The sequence below is a fragment of the Cucurbita maxima genome, unplaced genomic scaffold (assembly GCF_002738345.1).
Source record: "Cucurbita maxima cultivar Rimu unplaced genomic scaffold, Cmax_1.0 Cma_Scf00047, whole genome shotgun sequence".
Lineage (NCBI taxonomy): Eukaryota > Viridiplantae > Streptophyta > Magnoliopsida > Cucurbitales > Cucurbitaceae > Cucurbita > Cucurbita maxima.
The window spans coordinates 776,932-795,094 of record NW_019272063.1 but is presented as its reverse complement, the minus strand read 5'-3'; the positions used below and the strand labels follow the sequence as shown (position 1 = coordinate 795,094).

Genomic DNA, 18,163 nt, shown 5'->3' with positions numbered 1-18,163 from the left:
TTTTTTTCCTTTTTTTTTTTTTTGAATTTTTATTAATTTGCATGGATTTTCCAATTAACATCGTGAAATGACAGAAAAACCGGTACACAAAAGGATAAGGCAATTCTCAAGAAGAAAAGAAACGAACCAGTAGAGCCTTCGAAGAAGAAGAAGAAGAAGAAGAAGAGGAGGAGAAGAGAAGCAGGACGACAATGTCTTCAGCCACTGCTTTTATATCGTTTCTCGGAAGTTCCATTCTAGGCGTCTCTTATTCACAGAATCTTCGCGTTCCTCCTCATCTCAATTTTCCGTCATCCACTTCAAGTTCCGGCCGACATTCTCTCGTTATCGAAGCCAAGGCTACCACCAGACGAGAGGACCGTGCTGCTCGTCATTCTCGTATCAGGAAGAAGGTAATCATCGAGTCCTTATTCCCCTATTTATACCGCCTTCCCTCCCCTTCGCGTACTTTGTTATGCTAATTTGGCGTTTCTCTCGTTCCACATTGTTCTGCGCCCTAAAATTTTTCAGAGATTCACCGGAAATGGAGGTAGGTTGGGATTATTCTTGAAATGAGCTATCTAGGTTTCGTTTGTTTTAATTACTCCCGGGAATTACTCGGTGTTTCTCGGTTCTTATTGCAAGTGTGTGTTGTTGTTTTACTTCTTTGTGGATTTTGTTTCATTCTAGGTATCTATTTATTGTGAACTTCCAAAGGATTGATTTAATAATTCGTGAACTCGTCGTTTATTTTAGAAGTTCTGGTTAGACTAGCTTGGAGGTGTACTTGTTTCTTAGAATTTTGTCATTGTTCCACTACCAAGGTCCTGGATTTCTGAAGATTGAGGAAAAGAGGGAAAAGAACAATGAGCTTGTTTATTTCTCATTGCAGGGAGTCAAAATTCAAAATAGAAATATTTTATTGTTCTCAGCATCAAATGATGTTCATGAAAGCTGTAATTGGAATTTGTTTCAAGATAAGATCTGCGGAGACTTACAGTTCTTTGGGCCTCAGATGACTTGAAAGTAAATTTACTCATTGGAGAAGCTAAAATTTATAGAAAAATGTAGCTTGTACAAAGAATAGATAGGAAACCAGAGTTTGGAGCCTAGAACACAAAACAAGGTAAGAAAGATATCCCACCTAGTATTTATTCTTTTAGTTAGGAAACAAGCCTCATATATGGAACCACAATCGATTACAGCCAAAATGTGGGATGGTAACTGATCTCTCAAAACTGGAGGCTAAAGATGGTACAAAAATGGATCATTCTACACATAAATGCCTTTATGAGATCCCTCATTGATTGGAGATGATAACGAAGCATTCCTTATAAGGGTGTGGAAATCTCTCACTAGCAGACGCGTTTTAAAACCTTGAGGGGAAGCTCAAAGAGGACAATATTTACTAGCGGTGGGATTGGACAATTACAAATGGTACCAGAGCCAGACATCGGGCAGTGTACCAACGAGGACGCTAGGCCTCCAAGGGGGTGGATTGTGAGATCAACGAGGACGCTAGGCCTCCAAGGGGGTGGATTGTGAGATCCCACATTGGTTGGAGAGGAGAACGAAACATTCCTTATAAGGGTGTGGAAACCTCTCCCTGGTAGACTTGTTTTAAAATCATGAGGCTGACTGTGATACTGGAAACCTCTCCCTAGTAGACTTGTTTTAAAATCATGAGGCTGACGGTGATACGTAACGGACCAAAGCGGACAATATCTGCTAGTAGTGGGCTTGAGCTGTTACAAAAACACTACACATCCTTGACCTGACGCTTGGGAAGGTGACATTTTCAATTTTTTCTATAGGATCTGTCTCCAACTCAAAAACTTTTGGAATACATCTAGACTGGTTAAAGAAAGATCTCGCTTTGTCAAATGGGTATAAATGGCTATCTCACACCCTCTGGGCAATATAAGCCACAGGGTATGGTCAATGAGGAATCTGGGAGATTGAATCCCTTTAGAACAGTACTGAGTTCAGAATTGTTATATTTAGAAGAGCCAATTGATTCTTGCTGGTATACAGTAGAACAGTTCACAGTACATTCATCTTCTTGTGCCTCAGGTTGAAGGAACAACTGAGAGGCCAAGGTTGTCTGTGTTCCGCTCCAACAAGCATCTCTATGTCCAGGTTATCGATGACTCCAAGATGCACACGCTTGCTGCAGTTTCAACAATGCAGAAATCAATCTCTGAGGGGTTAGACTACACTTCTGGCCCTACCATTGTGAGTTCACTACAACTAAGAATTAATTCAATTATGTTTAGCTTTCCTCCTTCCCCTTCCAAACTCTTGTTGCATTAGCTTGATGTCTATGTAGATCTTCTTACTCCTTCAAATAAGAAAGAATCTATAATGGAGACCGTACCGTTAACATATATTGTCCTCTTTAGAAAACTAAGTTTAGTTATCGTACATAGCCTTGCTGGAACAGATTTGTTCATAGGTTCTATCTCTATGCCCTTGAGCTTTAGTCATGCATGTAGAACTACAAGCCTAGGGATGTGATTAAGTTTAGAAACTAAACAGACATCACGTAATTTACGGTCGTAGCCACACCTTTAGAAGCAAAATTTTTGTTATATGTGGATAATACGGTTGCAGGAAGTAGCAAAGAAAGTGGGGGAAGCCATAGCAAAATCTTGTCTGGAGAAAGGAATAACAAAAGTTGCTTTTGACCGTGGGGGATATCCATACCATGGACGTGTGGAAGCTCTTGCTGATGCAGCTCGTGAACATGGCCTTGTGTTCTGAATATCCCTCTGTGTTTTTCATTGTCTTCTGTATGGTTTGCCGTAACAGTGCCATCAGAAGCCCATATTTTTCTGTTGATTAGACCTGAGTTGTAGCTTGTTTCACTTGAAATTAAGAGGGAAATTATTCGTTCATTCATCATCTTTGTTCAAAAACAAACATTACATTGAATCTATCATTTGAAAGTATCGAAGTCAGTCAGAAGAAATGGTTATTAGCCTATCTTTTGAATGTATTTTTCTAGTGTGACATATTTGAATATCTAACCTCTCAGTGGATGATATATGTCTTAACTAGTTGAATCCTTGACTTTTAGAATAGTAATTGATGTTTTTTCTCTATGATGGGCTCGGATTTACTATGATGAATTGTTCGACTCTTGAGAAAGAAATTGATATTTTATCTGCTAAGATAAGCTCGAATTCATTGGGTTATGTACTAAGAAGATAGTGTAAAAGTCAAATTCAGTCGACACGAGCTAAATTAGTCTTAAAAATTTTCACTCATGAATTGGGAGGTTCAACTTTATTTTTCATTAAATTTCTTATTTCAAATTCTAATATATGAAATTACCCTACAAAATTATGGATGGGGTAGAAGGTGTCCAATGGAAATAATTTTTTGTGGAGATCGTTCAATTTGAACTTTTATCAACAAAATCTTTGAAACTCAAAACGAACGAACTCGTAATTAATATAAACTTTTGAGTGAGATCGGATGTTTGAACTCGTAATTAATATAAACTTTGAGTGAGATCCTGTGTTCGAATTTCTGATAAGAGTCAATTGATTAACAGGGCTAATATATATCAGGCGACCGGGAAAAACAGACCTGCAAAGATCTGAGCAATGGCAGGTTCTACTGGTGGTAACGCTTCTTCCAATTCCTCGCCTACTCCTCCTCCCCCCAAAATTCTTCTGGCAAAGCCCGGCCTCGTCACCGGTGGAGCAATTTCCTCTAAGATTGGACGCGGCGCCGGCGCCGATGACGAATCCGCATCAATTCGGTCCCGTCTCCCTTCACTTGGATCCCTGAATCTTCTCTCCGATTCCTGGGACTTCCACATTGACCGTTTCCTGCCGGTAAACGATTAGATACTCCCTCTTTTTTCTTTTCGCGTCTTGTTGCTATTGAAATTAGGAACTGTTCCAGTAAAATGTGTTTATTGATGGAATTTGGTATACTTCAGTCTTTTTGTTAATTGATGAAATGCTCGAGTGAATCGATCTCTTACACTCCGTTTAAAGTAGAAACAAAATCATCTTAAGTTTTAGAGTTAATCAGCTGCAGAAATGGGCGTTTTATTTTTGGTTAGATGATACTGATAGAGTTGGATCAGTTGGTTTAGAAACATTTTGTCTCTTTACAGTTCAGGGGAATATCATCTCTCTAGGGTTTCACTTGCAGTTTTTAAGGGTTGGGAGGAGATTTGAGAATTGGTGGGCAGTACGATTAACATTTCCTTTACTATTCCTCTACAGTTTTTGACTGAGAATACGGAGTTCAAAGTGGTGGGAATAATTGGTCCACCGGGAGTTGGTAAGTCGACGATCATGAATGAGATTTATGGCTTCGATGGAAGTTCTCCAGGTGAGATATCTCTGATGCTACGTTCTTAATTTGTTTGTTCTGCTTTTATTCACTTCTAGATTTAAGTGACCAGCAAATAATGTCTTTGTCTAGCTCAAATTTTTGGCTACTTGATCCTTGAGTGTGTTTTCCTTTGGCTTTTATTTTTCTGCTTGCTTTCCCCCACTTAGTCTGCTCATCCCCTGTCCAGACTGAGCTCTAGAAAGTTAATATCCCTAAAAAATGTTAGGTTTTTGTATTGAAGAAGAAAACTCCATTGACTTTGTTCAGAGATTTTCGTCTATGGTTTTCAGTCATTTCGAGTCTTCTGAAAGCTGATTATGGAGGATCTGGAACATGTTGTTTGAAGATGCCATTTTGCATTTAAGATGTTGGATATTTTTGGAATACTTTTGGGATATTTTGGAGTTAGATTGAAGCACTTACCATGTAAGTTGGTGTTTTCATTAAACAAGACTCCTACAAATGTAGTGTTCATCCTATTATTTTATTTATGGATTTTGCAAGTTTTTCTATTGTTTGTCCTCAATCTTTTAATCAAGAATCTTGTGAAGGCTACAACTTTATATGCTTTAACGGCTAAGTATTACTGCAACATCTGTTTCTTATCATGGACAAAATCTTCGTCATTCCTCATCAGTACTGTTCATTCGTAGTTTCATCCTTCTGTACATGTTTCAGGTATGCTACCACCATTTCCAATTCTATCTGAAGACGTTAGAGCCATGGCTAGGCATTGCACGTTGGGCATTGAGCCACGAATTTCTTCAGAGAGGATCATTCTTCTGGATACTCAGGTGTTTTCCTAGTGAATATATACTTCGCCATTTTACGTTTTAGGATAACTGGATCAGGTATTTGGATAGATAAATACATTATTTCCCACTTGATTTTTAAGTTTTCCAACTTTTCAAAGAGAATACTATGATCTATATAGTCACAATTATATCCTATCAGCCTAGAATGATTTTTGCATTTTCAATTTCCTTGACAAAGATTTGAAATGAAGCTAATTCCAGAACAAAAAGTGGGTGATTGATGCACTTTGATATGTGAGATTCTCTTTTTATCTGTAAGAGTCGTTCCAAGCTGCGGAGATTGGATAATGGTCCGAGATAAGTCCTTGCACGCATAGTGACATAACACAAACATAGTTTCAAGCAAGTAACGGATGTTTGTGCTGGTTTTTTTTTTTTTTTTTTTNGGGGGGGGGGGGGGGGGGGGGGCTAAATTGTAGAAAATACCCAATACTTTGAGTTTTGTTTCAATAATACCCCTGAACTTTAAAATGTTCCAAAAATACCCCTAGTCTTTCAAACCATATTCTAGTAATGGTATTTTTTAAAGGTCAAAAGTATTATTGAAACAAAGTTTCAACGTTTTCTATCCGAAACTTAACTACAAGGGTTTTTTTTAACGTTTTCTTATAGGCTGGGGATAATGTTAAAACTTTTAAAAACCAAGTTGTATTGTTGAAACAAGATTGTAACACTTTTTTTAATGTTGATGAAAGCTAGTTTTCTCATAAAAGAGGGGGAAAGCAGAAATCCTCTTTGATGGATACTCGCTTTGTCTCGCTAGTTTGAATAACAAAAAACAAAAAAAAACAAAAAAAAAAAAAAATCATAAAACTAAACTGAAGTGACTGAAGTGAAGGAACAATATTCTTTTATGGGTTTTACTTTTTATTTCTGTTTCTTGAGTGACCGGTTAATGGTGATGATGCATAAATCTTCTGAATTCTTGTGATGTGAGATTTTATAGTCTTATATTTTTATTTGTTACTTACAGTTTTGCATGATAATTTGATAATTGCAGCCTGTGTTCAGTCCTTCTGTTTTAGCTGAAATTATGAGACCAGATGGTTCATCCACCATCTCAGTTATTAGTGGCGAATCTCTATCTGCTGAATTGGCTCATGAACTTATGAGTATTCAGGTAACACTAAAGAGAGCCTTCTTTTGTCTGTGTTTTGGAGGGGTTGGGGGAATGGGTAGCAGTCTGAAGAGAATTAGAGTTTGACCACATGATTACACTAACAATGCTATTATGGTGTGGAATTATTTATCCATTGTAGTTATGATCTTACAAATTTCTTCCCGTTACTCTGCAAGGATTCCTTTAGCTGGGCATTCTTCTAGCGTCTATTTGCAATATTGTCCTTGTGATATCGGAGGGAGCTCAAGATCTAAATATGTGGCGTTTGATGTTAACTGTAAGTAGTAGGAACCTTTATCTTGATCATCTGTTCTTAACCATGTCATGTCATGAAGCTTCGTTTTTTTGTCGTTGCTCTATCATAACATTTATTTCTTTTTTGCAGGTTGACCTGCTTAAACATGGCTTGCCCGATCCATCTTCTTCTGTTTTCTCTCATACACAAAATTCTAATGTAGGATCCGAGAAGGAACACAAAGATAAAGTTTCTGCAAGTGAAGAATATATGGCTACTCCAATCTTTGTTCATGCAAAGTGAGTGAAAACCTTCTAAGATTTTTTTACATCCTTTCAACAAGGTCGCCTCTAAACTTAGAAACTATTAACAATTACAAGGAAGAACATCCTTCAAGGCACAAGCTAGTAGGCGAAGCAGCATAGACTATATTTCACATCCATACCCCACGAAACCATGAAATCCTTGCTGTTTAAAAAATCTTGATATCCTAAACCTTACCCCTAAAACGCCCTTAGTCGTCTCCAGCCTCAAAATTTGAAATAGTATGTAAAGAATCTCGTTATTTAAAGAGTTTAATTGTAAAATCCCAAATCCACCGCTAACCGATATTGTCTTCTTTGGGTTTTTTGTTTTGGGCTTCCCCTCAAGGTTTTTAAAACTCGTCTGCTAGGGAGAGATTTCCACACATTTATAAAGAATGTTTCGTTCTCCTCCCCAACCGATGTGGGATCTCACAATCCACCCCCTTTCAGGGCCCAGAGTCCTCGTTGGCACTCATTCCATTCTCCAATCGATATAGGACCCACAATCCACCCTCTTTGGGGCCCAACGTCCTTGCTAGCACACCACCTCGTGTCCACCCACCTTCGGGGCTCAGTCTTCTCACTGGCACATCGCTTAGTGTCTAGCTTTGATACCATTTCTAACCGCCCAAACCCACTACTAGCAAATATTGTCCTCTTTGGGCTTTCCCTTTCGGGCTTCCCCTCAAAGTTTCTAAAACGTGTTTGCTAGGGAGACATTTTTGCATGCTTATAAAGAATGTTTCGTTCTCCTTCCCAATCGATGTGGGATCTCACACTGATAAACGTTCTCCTCCCCAACCGATGTGGGATCTCACACTGATAAACCATAAATTATCAGGAGATATAGTTTTAGAGTAACAGAAGAATTAGATAAGAAGTTAGAAATAAAATCTGCAAAGAAATGCACACCTTCCGAACCCAAAATTTCCAATCCCTATTAAAACAATTCTTAAACCTTTAACATTTTGCTCAAGGAATATGGTAATAACTGATTGGTACTCTGTTTCTTTGTGTAAATCATGAGCAGAGTGGAGGATCCAGATCTTGTTCCACACAACATCTTGCAACTAAAGAGAGCATTTGCACAATGTTTTAAAACCTCCTCATTTATGGGAGACAAGGTCCAAAGTGAGCAGCTACTTTCCTCTGTGGTTCCAGATACCAGAAATCTAGATGTAGATGGTGAAGATCGAAGGTTGCTTTTCATCCCAAATCGAAACAAGGATGACTCGACAAGAGGCCAATATGAAAGTTTTAACTTAGCTTTGTGGAAGCTGAGGGATCAGGTACTTGGTTCACTTTTACCTTCTTTTTTTTTCATCTACTCTTTATATTGGTTTAAATCTCTATGAGTTTTTATAATTAACTCATTGAGCATAGCTCAACTTGTAAAGGCGTTGTACCTTCAACAAAAAGGTATATAGAGCTTAAGGTTTGTTGTTTAAAGACTAAGATAAAGTTTACGTTTTAGGACCAAAATGAAGTATGAAAGAACAAAGACTAAATTAATGGTTGGAACTTTATATATATGTAAAATTTTCTAACTAATTAATCTCCTTTACCTTCAGGTTCTATCCATGAATGGTACGTCGTTTTCGAGGACTGTTTCAGAACGTGATTGGTTAAAAAACTCAGTGAAGATATGGGAATTGGTGAAGAGCTCTCCCATTGTAATGGAGTATGCTAGAACGCTTCAATCTTCAGGTATGTTCAGGAGATAGTTGGATGATATGATTCTGTTCTGTTTGTAAAGGAAAAACAAAAGCATGGTTTGTTTGCATAGCCTTTAGTATTAGGCCTCATCAGTAATTCTCCATTCTGAGCTGATCTCTGCTGTTTTCACTTCAGCCATCATACATGGTATAGATTTTTCATTTTTGTTAGACAGGTCGATTCGTTTGGTGATAATTTCAACCGTCCCATTTATAAATGTATGAAAGATTTTCCGATCATATTATTCATTCTAGAACGTGGGAACGATGTCAATAGAATGATCTTCACCATCAACGCCAAGTACCCATAAATGTAGTTGTTTAGGGTCTGGTTGGCATGCAATATTTATTCTATATTATGTTTTCATACATCTACTAAGCCAAAGAGATTCGTTGGTTATGTTATCTGTTTTTAAACATTGTTTTTGACTTCATCAAAATTAGCCTGCTTGCGCCTTGGTTGGAGGGGGTATTTGCAACAACGTTGAGACGCCCTCCATAGTGTCTTAGCACCACAACACTGTGTCTCTTAGGGTGTCCGAAGGCTGGCTCCACGACACTCAACACAATGTTACAACCGTAGTGTATGAATGGATACAATATGAGTGGCTGCAAAATATATTCTTGTGATGTGCAAATAGCAGAGGTTTACCATCAAGTTAGCCACCTTGCTATAACGAAGAAAATTTGGTTCAAAGATTAGTATGTTGTTTAAAAGTTGGGTAATAATAATAACAATAAATTGGAGCTGTTTGGAGAGTTCTGAGGTTTGCTCATGATTTCAATTGGAGCTGTAATCTTAGCTTCAAGCATTTAGTCATGGGCTTCTCATTCAATGCAATCTACATCTTTTATCTTTTTTAGAACATTTTCTTGCAAAGCTACGAACATTTGCAGCGCAATAGCCATTAAAACGAGCCAATATGATTTTACAATAGAACTAGAGGCATTCAAAACTGAAAAAAAAAAAAAAGAAAAAGAAACGTTCTGTCACCTATTTTACTCCACCATGGCATCGCCTGATGCTGTAGAACCTGAACTGGAAGAAGATTTTCCTTTGTTCTTCTTGCCTTCACATTCAAAAAAGATGAAAGATTAATAGGGAATTAGTACAAAATATGGAGAAGAAACAGTAAATAGTCAACACTTGCCTTTGCTGCTCCTTAATTGCCTAAGCCGGACACTCTTCTTCACATGGAACTTGGTCGATGTTCGATTGGTGTTTTTAAGTTCTATATCAGTGCAGAAACAAAAGAAAATTATCATTTAGAGTGAAATAAAGCAGGCACAAGTGAAAACTAGTTCAATCAAGTTGTATGACCAATTCATGAGCCATACACCAAATTGGTGTTCCGATTCTTTTTCATTTTTTTCATATGACAGGTTTTCTCAAAAATGAGAAAAATGGATAGAAGGGGGGACTGGAGAACGTAAATATTATTCGAGCACAAAACATAACAGTACCAATTGTCTATTCTGTTGCTTTCTTCCCCAGATGAATGGGATCCAGCCAAAAATGTTAATATTGTGAATCACCCAAATGATTCTCAATTATTTTTTCACAAGAAACACAAGCATTTGGTAACAAGTGGGAAATATGCCACAAGTGGGTTCAAAATGTGAAAGGTGCAAAGAAGCTATTGAATCCAAAGATACTATGCACAAAACACGTGCATACAGATATATATACCCCAAGGACTACTGGATGAACAAAACTTTGCACGATAGAATCACATTTTTACAAGTATTAGTTCTAAAGTTAGTATGAGAGGTGAAGAAACGTCCTGTAAAGATGAGAATCATAGTCCAAATTGGGGGGAGGAGATTCCCTATTGTCATAGCTCTCCCATCCAATATGAAGGACCTTCCCATCCAATATTCTCTGGCTTTAATTTATTTGAGCTTTAGTTCGGAATCTTTGGCTAGAAACAAGTATAACAGAACAGTTCACAGCATTGAGAAGACTTTTAACACTTCTCTTGATTAATTTGTCTTTTGCACATCAAACATGTGTAAATTATACATCCAATTCACCAAGTTTAGTTTAAATGATCCATATGCCAATTGAAAGAATTCTTAGCAATCTTCCGTGGCGCAGGCTTCGCTTCAATCCTTATAGTTTATTAACAAAAATCACAGTGCCTATACTTCTATCTTATTACTGTAAACTCTATTTGTTTGTGCCCCTTAACCCTATCACAAACATGATTGTCATTAACAGACCCGGCCTACGCTTGCACCAACACAATTTCTAAAGTAGCTTCATGGTGAAAACGAACTTAATGCTCAAAAACGAAAACATTTTCGAAATAGTTCTCCTAGAGCCCTTCAACAAGTTAAAATTAGGGGGGGAAACCACAGGAAGTTGACAATTGAAGGAACAGTTCAAATACGAAAATAGCAATAGCATATGAAAGAATTACCTTCGGCAACAGCCATTTCAACATCTTCCATGTTCGTCAGCCCCATCTGTAAAGCTTCCTTCTCTTCCTGCAATTATCAAGAATCGAACAAAAAGAGATCAATCAATCCGCATCACAGATACTTTCAATTGAAATACATAGCACAAAACAAACGCAGGCACATAGAATCCATACTCTGCGTTTTTTCTTCATCAACTTGCGCTTACGCTTACTGGAAACATAAGTAGGCTGTTGCTTGATCTTTAGCTTCTTCGTCAAGGGATCACCATGGGCGTCCCTCTTCGTCTGAGCTTTATGAGCTCGTCTCTGCTTCTGAACCACATTGAACTTCGCCATTGTCTTCAACTTTCGGATTCGTTTCACCCCTGGAACCCTAACTTTGAGGTATTTATCCCAAATTAGGGTTTTTTATTTTCTACAAACTGCCCGATTTTTTAATTTTTACCTTAAATTTTTAATTTCAATCTTTATTAAAATTTTCATTAAATCATCTATTAATTTTAATTATATTAATTAGGATTATTCGTATAACCCAAGAACTCGACCAACTTGAACTACCCAACTCAAACTATAAAGGTTGTGTTGGGTTAGACTTTTTTCGATCTAGGTCGGGTTGAACTTTTGTTCAGATTGGATTACAAATTGACATTTTTTTGTCGGGTCAACCTGAGTAACCCGAAAATAGTTTTACAATATAACTCAACCTTCGAAAATAGGGTTACAATTCAATTAAGAATATTTAACATTAGTCACACTGATGGGTTGTGACTTATGAATGTTTGATATTTTAATTTTATGAAATTTAATTATTAATATAACCTGTATTACAAATATATTTTTTTAAATAATTAATAAAAATTATATTTTTCTTATTTATTTATTTATTTATTATTATTATTATTATTTCTGTCTATTTGTACAAATGGTTGGTGTTTTATAGGGAAACGTGTGCCATTTATTTACCAATTGTGCCATTATACTTTTCAAGTACGGTGTACGGTCTATCTTTTAACATCACACATTAATTAATTATTTAATTAAAACAAATTTGAAAAAAATGTGGTTACGTGTTATGACCTCCAACTATTATTCCATTTTAATTTTCACATTGAAATAAATTTCCAAGTCTAGGGTTCGAGCATGATAGCTACTTAATATTAATTATTACTTTATTTTAAATCAAAATCTATAACATTCTATATTAAATCCCTCAACTTGTTAAACGTCTCCGACACCCCGTTCTTCAACTCGTTTGAGTTTAACCCTTCAAATTAAATAGCATTTTTGGGTAACAAATAAAACGACAATCATAGTTGAGTTATTTTATGGGCATAATAATTATTACGTGGTTTGATTACGAGCTCACGACTGTTCATTTAGTGGTGTGACATGCTAGGTAGCAATTAAATTATTGGTTTAAGGAAATCACGGGAAACCCATATATAACATGGTTATGGTCCCCTATACAGTGTACTGATTTAGTCTAAGTTGAGTAGTCGAGGAAGACTGCAAGCCACGTTGCAAGTGCTCGATCCATTTAAAACTCTCTTTTGAAGATTCTTTTACCATATTTGACCTATTCACACTACGACTCACATCGGTTGGAAGAGAGAAACGAAACATTCCTTATAAGGGTGTGAAAAATTCTCCCTAGCAGAAGCATTTTAAAACTATGATATCTGCTAGCGGTGGACTTGGGTTATTACATTTAATGGCTTCCCGAAGCTAATTAACTTAAAATTATTGCAAAATGGAAAGGTCGGCCCCAAAGATATTTTCACGATACAAATATTCTCTTAAATATAATAAATATTTTAAAATATGATTTGAAGGAGTGATGACGTGTCCACTTGAGCAATTTCTTTGAAACAACTAACCCTCTTGAAAATTGAAACAGTTGAATTATTGGACTTTTTTTTTTCTTCTGATTCCTTAGTCTATTTTATATTAAACAAAAACCTTATCATATATTGATTGCATCAAAGTCAACATACTTTATAATATATAATATAAAAGTATGCATAAATTATTAAAAGCGTTACACATATAATATGAAAGTATGCATAAAATAGTAAAAGCGTTATTCATGTTCAAGCAAGTTTCTAAAGTATAATTGTGACTATTACGGGTGAACGAGATTAGGTAATTTCTTAGCTCTCTGCTCATATTTGTGGATTCAAAGGTACAAGAAGAGGGACACCATTTTTACACGTTTTTTAAACTTTGAGGGGAAGCCCAAAAGAGCAAAGCTGAAAGAGAACAATATCTGCTCGGATGGGATTGGGCTGTTACAAAATGTAATATGGGCAGTAGCGGATCAAGGTATGCAATGAGTAGGACCCACAATAAAAAAGCCCTAAGTCGCTGAAGAGATACATGGGTAAGAGCTATTTATGGTTTTAAATATATGGGGTCGGGTAATTTTTTGGTTCTCCGCTCATATTTTGCCGTTTAACCTGCAGCCTGGAACGCTATTCGAGCAATAGTGGATCAAGGTATGCAACGAGTAGAAGTCATGATAAAGAGCTCTAGTCTCAAACGAGATGCAACGTTAAGAGCTATTCATATAAGCGGTGAACTTGTTGTATTAAAAGAAATGGTTACTTTAGATTGGAGTAAGGAAGGAATAATATAAAAGGAAATTGTAGGAAATAAAGACCTAAAAGAATAAAAATAATATAAATGGTATCCACGTTCACGTTTCCAAATCATAAAAACTCCCACAAAATCCTTCCATATCCCCACTCCCATTCCTCAAGGACTGTTCCTTCTCTCTCTCGCTAATGGCGTGCTGCTGAAATTCAAATCCCCTCGCCGTCCACCGTCCTCCTCTTTTGACCTCACACTAATCGCTTTCTAATCTCCTCTTTTGACCTCACACTAATCGCTTTCTAATCTCCTCTTTTCTCGGTGAAATATCATCCCGATTTCTCAACTCTGTATATATATCAATCTCTACTTGTTTCTTGTTGTTTAATCGATCTTGTACTTGTTCTTCTTTTGATTAGATGCTGTAATAATCTCTATATGTTGCTGATTTCTTAATCGACTGATTAGATTGAACCTGTGATTTTGATTTTCCCTCTTTTTCTGAGATTTTCGGATGAATCTTTACTTCTGGAGCAATTTTGACGAACATGTCGAACATTCCGACTTCGCTTTCTGAAATCTGTCTCAGTTTCTTTCGTCTTACCATGTCCACCGCCGATCCTTGGCCATTTTCCTAATCTCCACCACTGTTAATCGATTTTAGGTTTTTTTTCCGTTTTTTTTTCTCTCATTTCCTCCTTTTTTTTCGCCGCGATGAGACGAATCAGAGGATTCAAACTCGGCAAGCACATCCGGCGGATTTCGAACTGGTTTCTCCGGAGACGACGGCGGAGTCGGACTGGATACTCACTGTTGAGATCCGGACGGTCTGTCAAGCCGATTTCCAGCCTGTTAAGCTGGGGAAGGCGATTGGCAAACGGAGCGAAATCTATCTGTTTAAGTAGGAGGAGATTGAGTTACGTATCGTTATATCGCGATTCGGAGGAGAAATCCGCTGCGGTTCCGAAAGGTCACTTGGCAGTCTACGTCGGCCAGAACGACGGCGATTTTCATCGAGTTCTAGTGCCGGTGATCTACTTCAATCATCCTCTGTTTGGCGAGCTTCTGAGAGAGGCGGAAAAGGAGTACGGATTTCATCATCAAGGCGGAATCACCATTCCTTGTCCGTACTCCGAGTTCGAGAATGTTCAGTCGAAAATCAAGTCCGGTTCTAGTTGCCGGGAACCGCCATGGAAGAAGCTCGGTTGTTATGGACGTTAATTTACTTCGCCGACGACGGTGAAGATTCCAAATTCTCGAGGATAGTGACGCTTGACTTTACCATAATTTATTAGGTAGAATTTTAATTTTTTCCTAATTTTTTTCCTTTAATAAATTGTGGTGGAGTTTATTCCTTGGGCTATTTCTGTACAAACCATTACATTTAGGTAAAATTACATTTTAGTCCCTATAATAATACTTTTTAGCAATTTAGTCCTTACAAGGTAACTAAGTACAATTTAGTCCTTTCAATCCTAATTTTACTTTAAACTATTCTCATTTTGATATTATGTTTTTTTTTTGTTAAAATGGAAAAAAATTAAGTTAATAAAAAGATCGAAAAATAATAAATTTTGAAAAGAAAATGACATAAAAATGTAGGGACTAAAATGTAATTTTGTTTACGTTTTAAATGGAAATTAGGCTGTTACTCGCGAAATAAAAAATATAAAATTAGGGCAATAAAATATGTGTTTTTTCAAAAACAAATATACGGTCATCTGAAATTGAATATTAGAATTAAAATAATATAAATGAAGGCTAAAAATATATTAAATGACAAAATAAAATATTATATAAATCAATAATAAAATAAAATGGACGTGGTTGCCCTTTCACACCCGTTTTTTCACGCATTAAATTAAATTAAATTAATTAATAAATAGTGATAGCCAACTAACAAAACTCAATTAATTTAAAATTACATTTAAGTTCAAATCTTTCTCTATCATATTTAAATATCTTTGTAGAGGAAATTTATTTTATTTTAGACTAAATAAACAAATATATTTGAAAACATACCTAAAAAAATCCAAATGGAAATATAAGTATATCCATGTGGGGGAAATTTAATTTGGGTAATTTTATTTTTCAAAATATCTATAAATATATTTTTTTATAAACAAAATTTTAAATTTTAAATAATCATTGAGTGAGTTGTATTTTATGTAATGATATATGATTTAGGTATATAATTTGGTATGTTATCTGTCTCGTCTTTATTTAACGTGTCTTCAAAAATTTTAAACTTATCTAACAACAAGATCTGTGAGATGTTTTTAAAAATTTACTAACCTACCCAAAATCGAAAGTCTAGGATTCGAGGTAAAAAATTATTTTTTTTTTAAAAAGAATTGAATATATAAAAAATTTATTAAACTTAAAATTTCGAGATTAAATTTCAAGTTACGTAATTAAAATTTACCATCGACCCACCTAATTTATATATATATCGTGTTTGCCAAATACTTATTTTTTCCATTAAAATAAAAATTTCTTGTAAGAAAAAAGAAAAGAAAAGAAAAAATAAAATAAAGAGAAGATAATTTGGAATTCTTTATGTTTATAACCATAAAAGTCATCATCAAATTTATAATGGAAAATCTAGAAAATCACTATTAATACATTTTGATTGGTTGAATACTTAGTGGTGTGGTTGTTATATTCGTATTGGCCACACATTTCAAATTGGTCCCTATATACTTCATGTCTTCATAAAATATGCCTCTAACTATAATTTATTTACACTTTTAACCACATTAACAAATTTTCAAATTTTCCTTATTAATGAAAATTTTAATAATTCCTTTTTTTGTAACTTTGAATAAAAAATAATTATTCTAAAAAATAATAGCTACAATGAAACTGATAATTTTGTACCATTTGATATCGAGAAGTAATGAGAATATCGGGTTGCTCTTGTCCTAAAACATCGAATGAAATAGATGTTCGGGTTCTCATTCAATCTTGCGCTGCAAAAAAAAAAAAAATAATAATAATACGCTTCATAAGGTGTCTTAGTCATTTTTGACTGCCTTCGTACCTTCTCAAGGAGGCTTGACTCCTTTTTGGAGTCCTTTGTTCGACATTCAAGGATTTGCCAATTTATTGGCACGGCGCTTTGCTTTGGGCTTCCCAAAAGGCCTCATACCAATGAAGAGTGTATTATTAGATTATAAACCCATGACCCTTCCCTAAATTAAGCGATGTGGGACTTTCATCATCAAACAAAGACTATTCTTAGAGACCAACATATGTTCTACCGATACGTTTTGTTCTCATTCACCGGCATTCTAGGAAAATTTTCAGAATGTCATCAAATATAAAATTGCTTCAAACAAAACATTCTTCACCGTAAAATTCTTATGACTGAGCCACCGGAAAATAAGGTACAACTTGTTGGTATAAATAACTTCTTAATATTATTATTGCACGATCACATGCTTAAATTGTCGTGTTTTGAGTATTGTGATGCTCTCAAGGGTTTTGAGACGGTTTGCTCAAACTACTCGAAATTTACCAAATAACAAAATATGATTGAGGAAGCACATGTTTAAATCACAAGAAGGCTTAAAGATGGTACATTTTGTATGCTATCTGTTGCTGTCGTTTTTGTAGTCGTAGTTATACTGGAGTCGTCGCCATTGCCGTCGCCGTCACCGTCGCCTGAGTGAGTGAGTGAGGAGGTGAATTTTCTAGCTTAACGAAGAGTTCGTTGCCATCGCCGGTCGCTACACTGGCGGTCCATGGCAGAAGAGAGCTTTCATTTCTGAGTTCGAGTAAGTTGGTTTGAGTTGGGAAATTGATAAGAATGACACAAACAAAGAGATATACGAAATTCGAGATAGTTAATCTTTTTCTTTTGTATATATCTCATCATTTATGGAGCTCTAGAGTCCCGCTTTCAAACACTTGGAGACCATTCACACAGATACGGGGAGGGATTTGAGGTCTGTAGGGTTCGAGAAACTAGGGTTTTCATCAAAGGGTTGAAGGAAGTTGAGCAAATGTAAATGATGAATCACTAGCAGGTCACTCAGGAAATAAAGTTCGGGATTGAAATATGTTCGTAAAAATCATCCCATCAAAGCATGTGAACTCAAGATGAGGGATCAATTTTGAACTTTCCATAAAGAGCGTGGCCTTACCGCAAATGGGTTATAGTCAAATTCAACCCAAATTTTATATACAAACTGAATAGAGTTCAAGCCAACTAACTCACTGGTTGATCAGTTTTTATTTATTTATTCTCGATATGTTAACTGAAATTTTAGATTAGTTGAATTGATGATTGGAATAATCGCGGGTTCGATTTTGTTTAGTTGAATTGATGATTGGAATAATCGCGGGTTCGATTTTGTTGTTGGATTTTTCATTTTTTTTAATTATTTAAAAAAATCATATTTATTCACGATATATGTTATATAAATGTGATGTCCCACATTGGTTGGGGAGGAGAACAAACCACCATTTATAAGGGTGTGGAAACCTTCCCCTAGGAGACGGTTTTTAAAGCGTTGAGGGGAAGCTCGAAAGGGAAAGCCCAAAGAGAACAATATCTACTAGCGGTGGATTTGGGTCGTCCTCGCTGGGCCCTCCAGGGGTGGATTGTGATGTCCCACATTG

General features: G+C 36.0%; 5 protein-coding genes across 5 annotated transcripts in view; 4 read left to right on the top strand and 1 right to left on the bottom strand.

Annotated features, from left to right (window-relative positions):
* The window catches only part of LOC111470695 (CBL-interacting serine/threonine-protein kinase 1-like), a 20,174-nt gene extending 19,950 nt beyond the window's left edge, over nt 1-224 (top strand). The window contains exon 11 of the mRNA XM_023116283.1: nt 131-224. Within this exon, the coding sequence (XP_022972051.1) occupies nt 131-133 (3 nt within the window). The 3' untranslated portion in view covers nt 134-224. The remainder of the gene's footprint in view (nt 1-130) is intronic.
* Nucleotides 131-2,927, top strand: LOC111470699 (50S ribosomal protein L18, chloroplastic). The gene is made up of 3 exons (XM_023116286.1): nt 131-392; nt 2,053-2,214; nt 2,593-2,927. Exons 1-3 carry the CDS (start codon nt 192-194, stop codon nt 2,740-2,742), a joined length of 513 nt encoding a protein of 170 aa, XP_022972054.1. The 5' UTR covers nt 131-191; the 3' UTR covers nt 2,743-2,927.
* Nucleotides 2,928-3,527: 600 nt separating this feature from the next.
* LOC111470696 (protein SMG9-like) lies at nt 3,528-9,497 on the top strand. Its single transcript, XM_023116284.1, has 8 exons — nt 3,528-3,824; nt 4,224-4,332; nt 5,014-5,129; nt 6,151-6,270; nt 6,458-6,547; nt 6,656-6,804; nt 7,841-8,099; nt 8,382-9,497. Exons 1-8 carry the CDS (start codon nt 3,591-3,593, stop codon nt 8,532-8,534), a joined length of 1,230 nt encoding a protein of 409 aa, XP_022972052.1. The 5' UTR covers nt 3,528-3,590; the 3' UTR covers nt 8,535-9,497.
* LOC111470700 lies at nt 9,394-11,346 on the bottom strand. Its single transcript, XM_023116287.1, has 4 exons — nt 11,123-11,346; nt 10,949-11,015; nt 9,677-9,757; nt 9,394-9,595 (listed from the first exon to the last, which is right to left on the bottom strand). Exons 1-4 carry the CDS (start codon nt 11,282-11,284, stop codon nt 9,525-9,527), a joined length of 381 nt encoding a protein of 126 aa, XP_022972055.1. The 5' UTR covers nt 11,285-11,346; the 3' UTR covers nt 9,394-9,524.
* Nucleotides 11,347-13,623: 2,277 nt separating this feature from the next.
* On the top strand, nt 13,624-14,974 carry LOC111470869 (auxin-responsive protein SAUR36-like). The gene has a single exon (XM_023116520.1). The coding sequence runs from the start codon at nt 14,252-14,254 to the stop codon at nt 14,756-14,758; it is 507 nt and encodes a 168-aa protein (XP_022972288.1). The 5' UTR covers nt 13,624-14,251; the 3' UTR covers nt 14,759-14,974.
* Nucleotides 14,975-18,163: the final 3,189 nt, after the last annotated feature.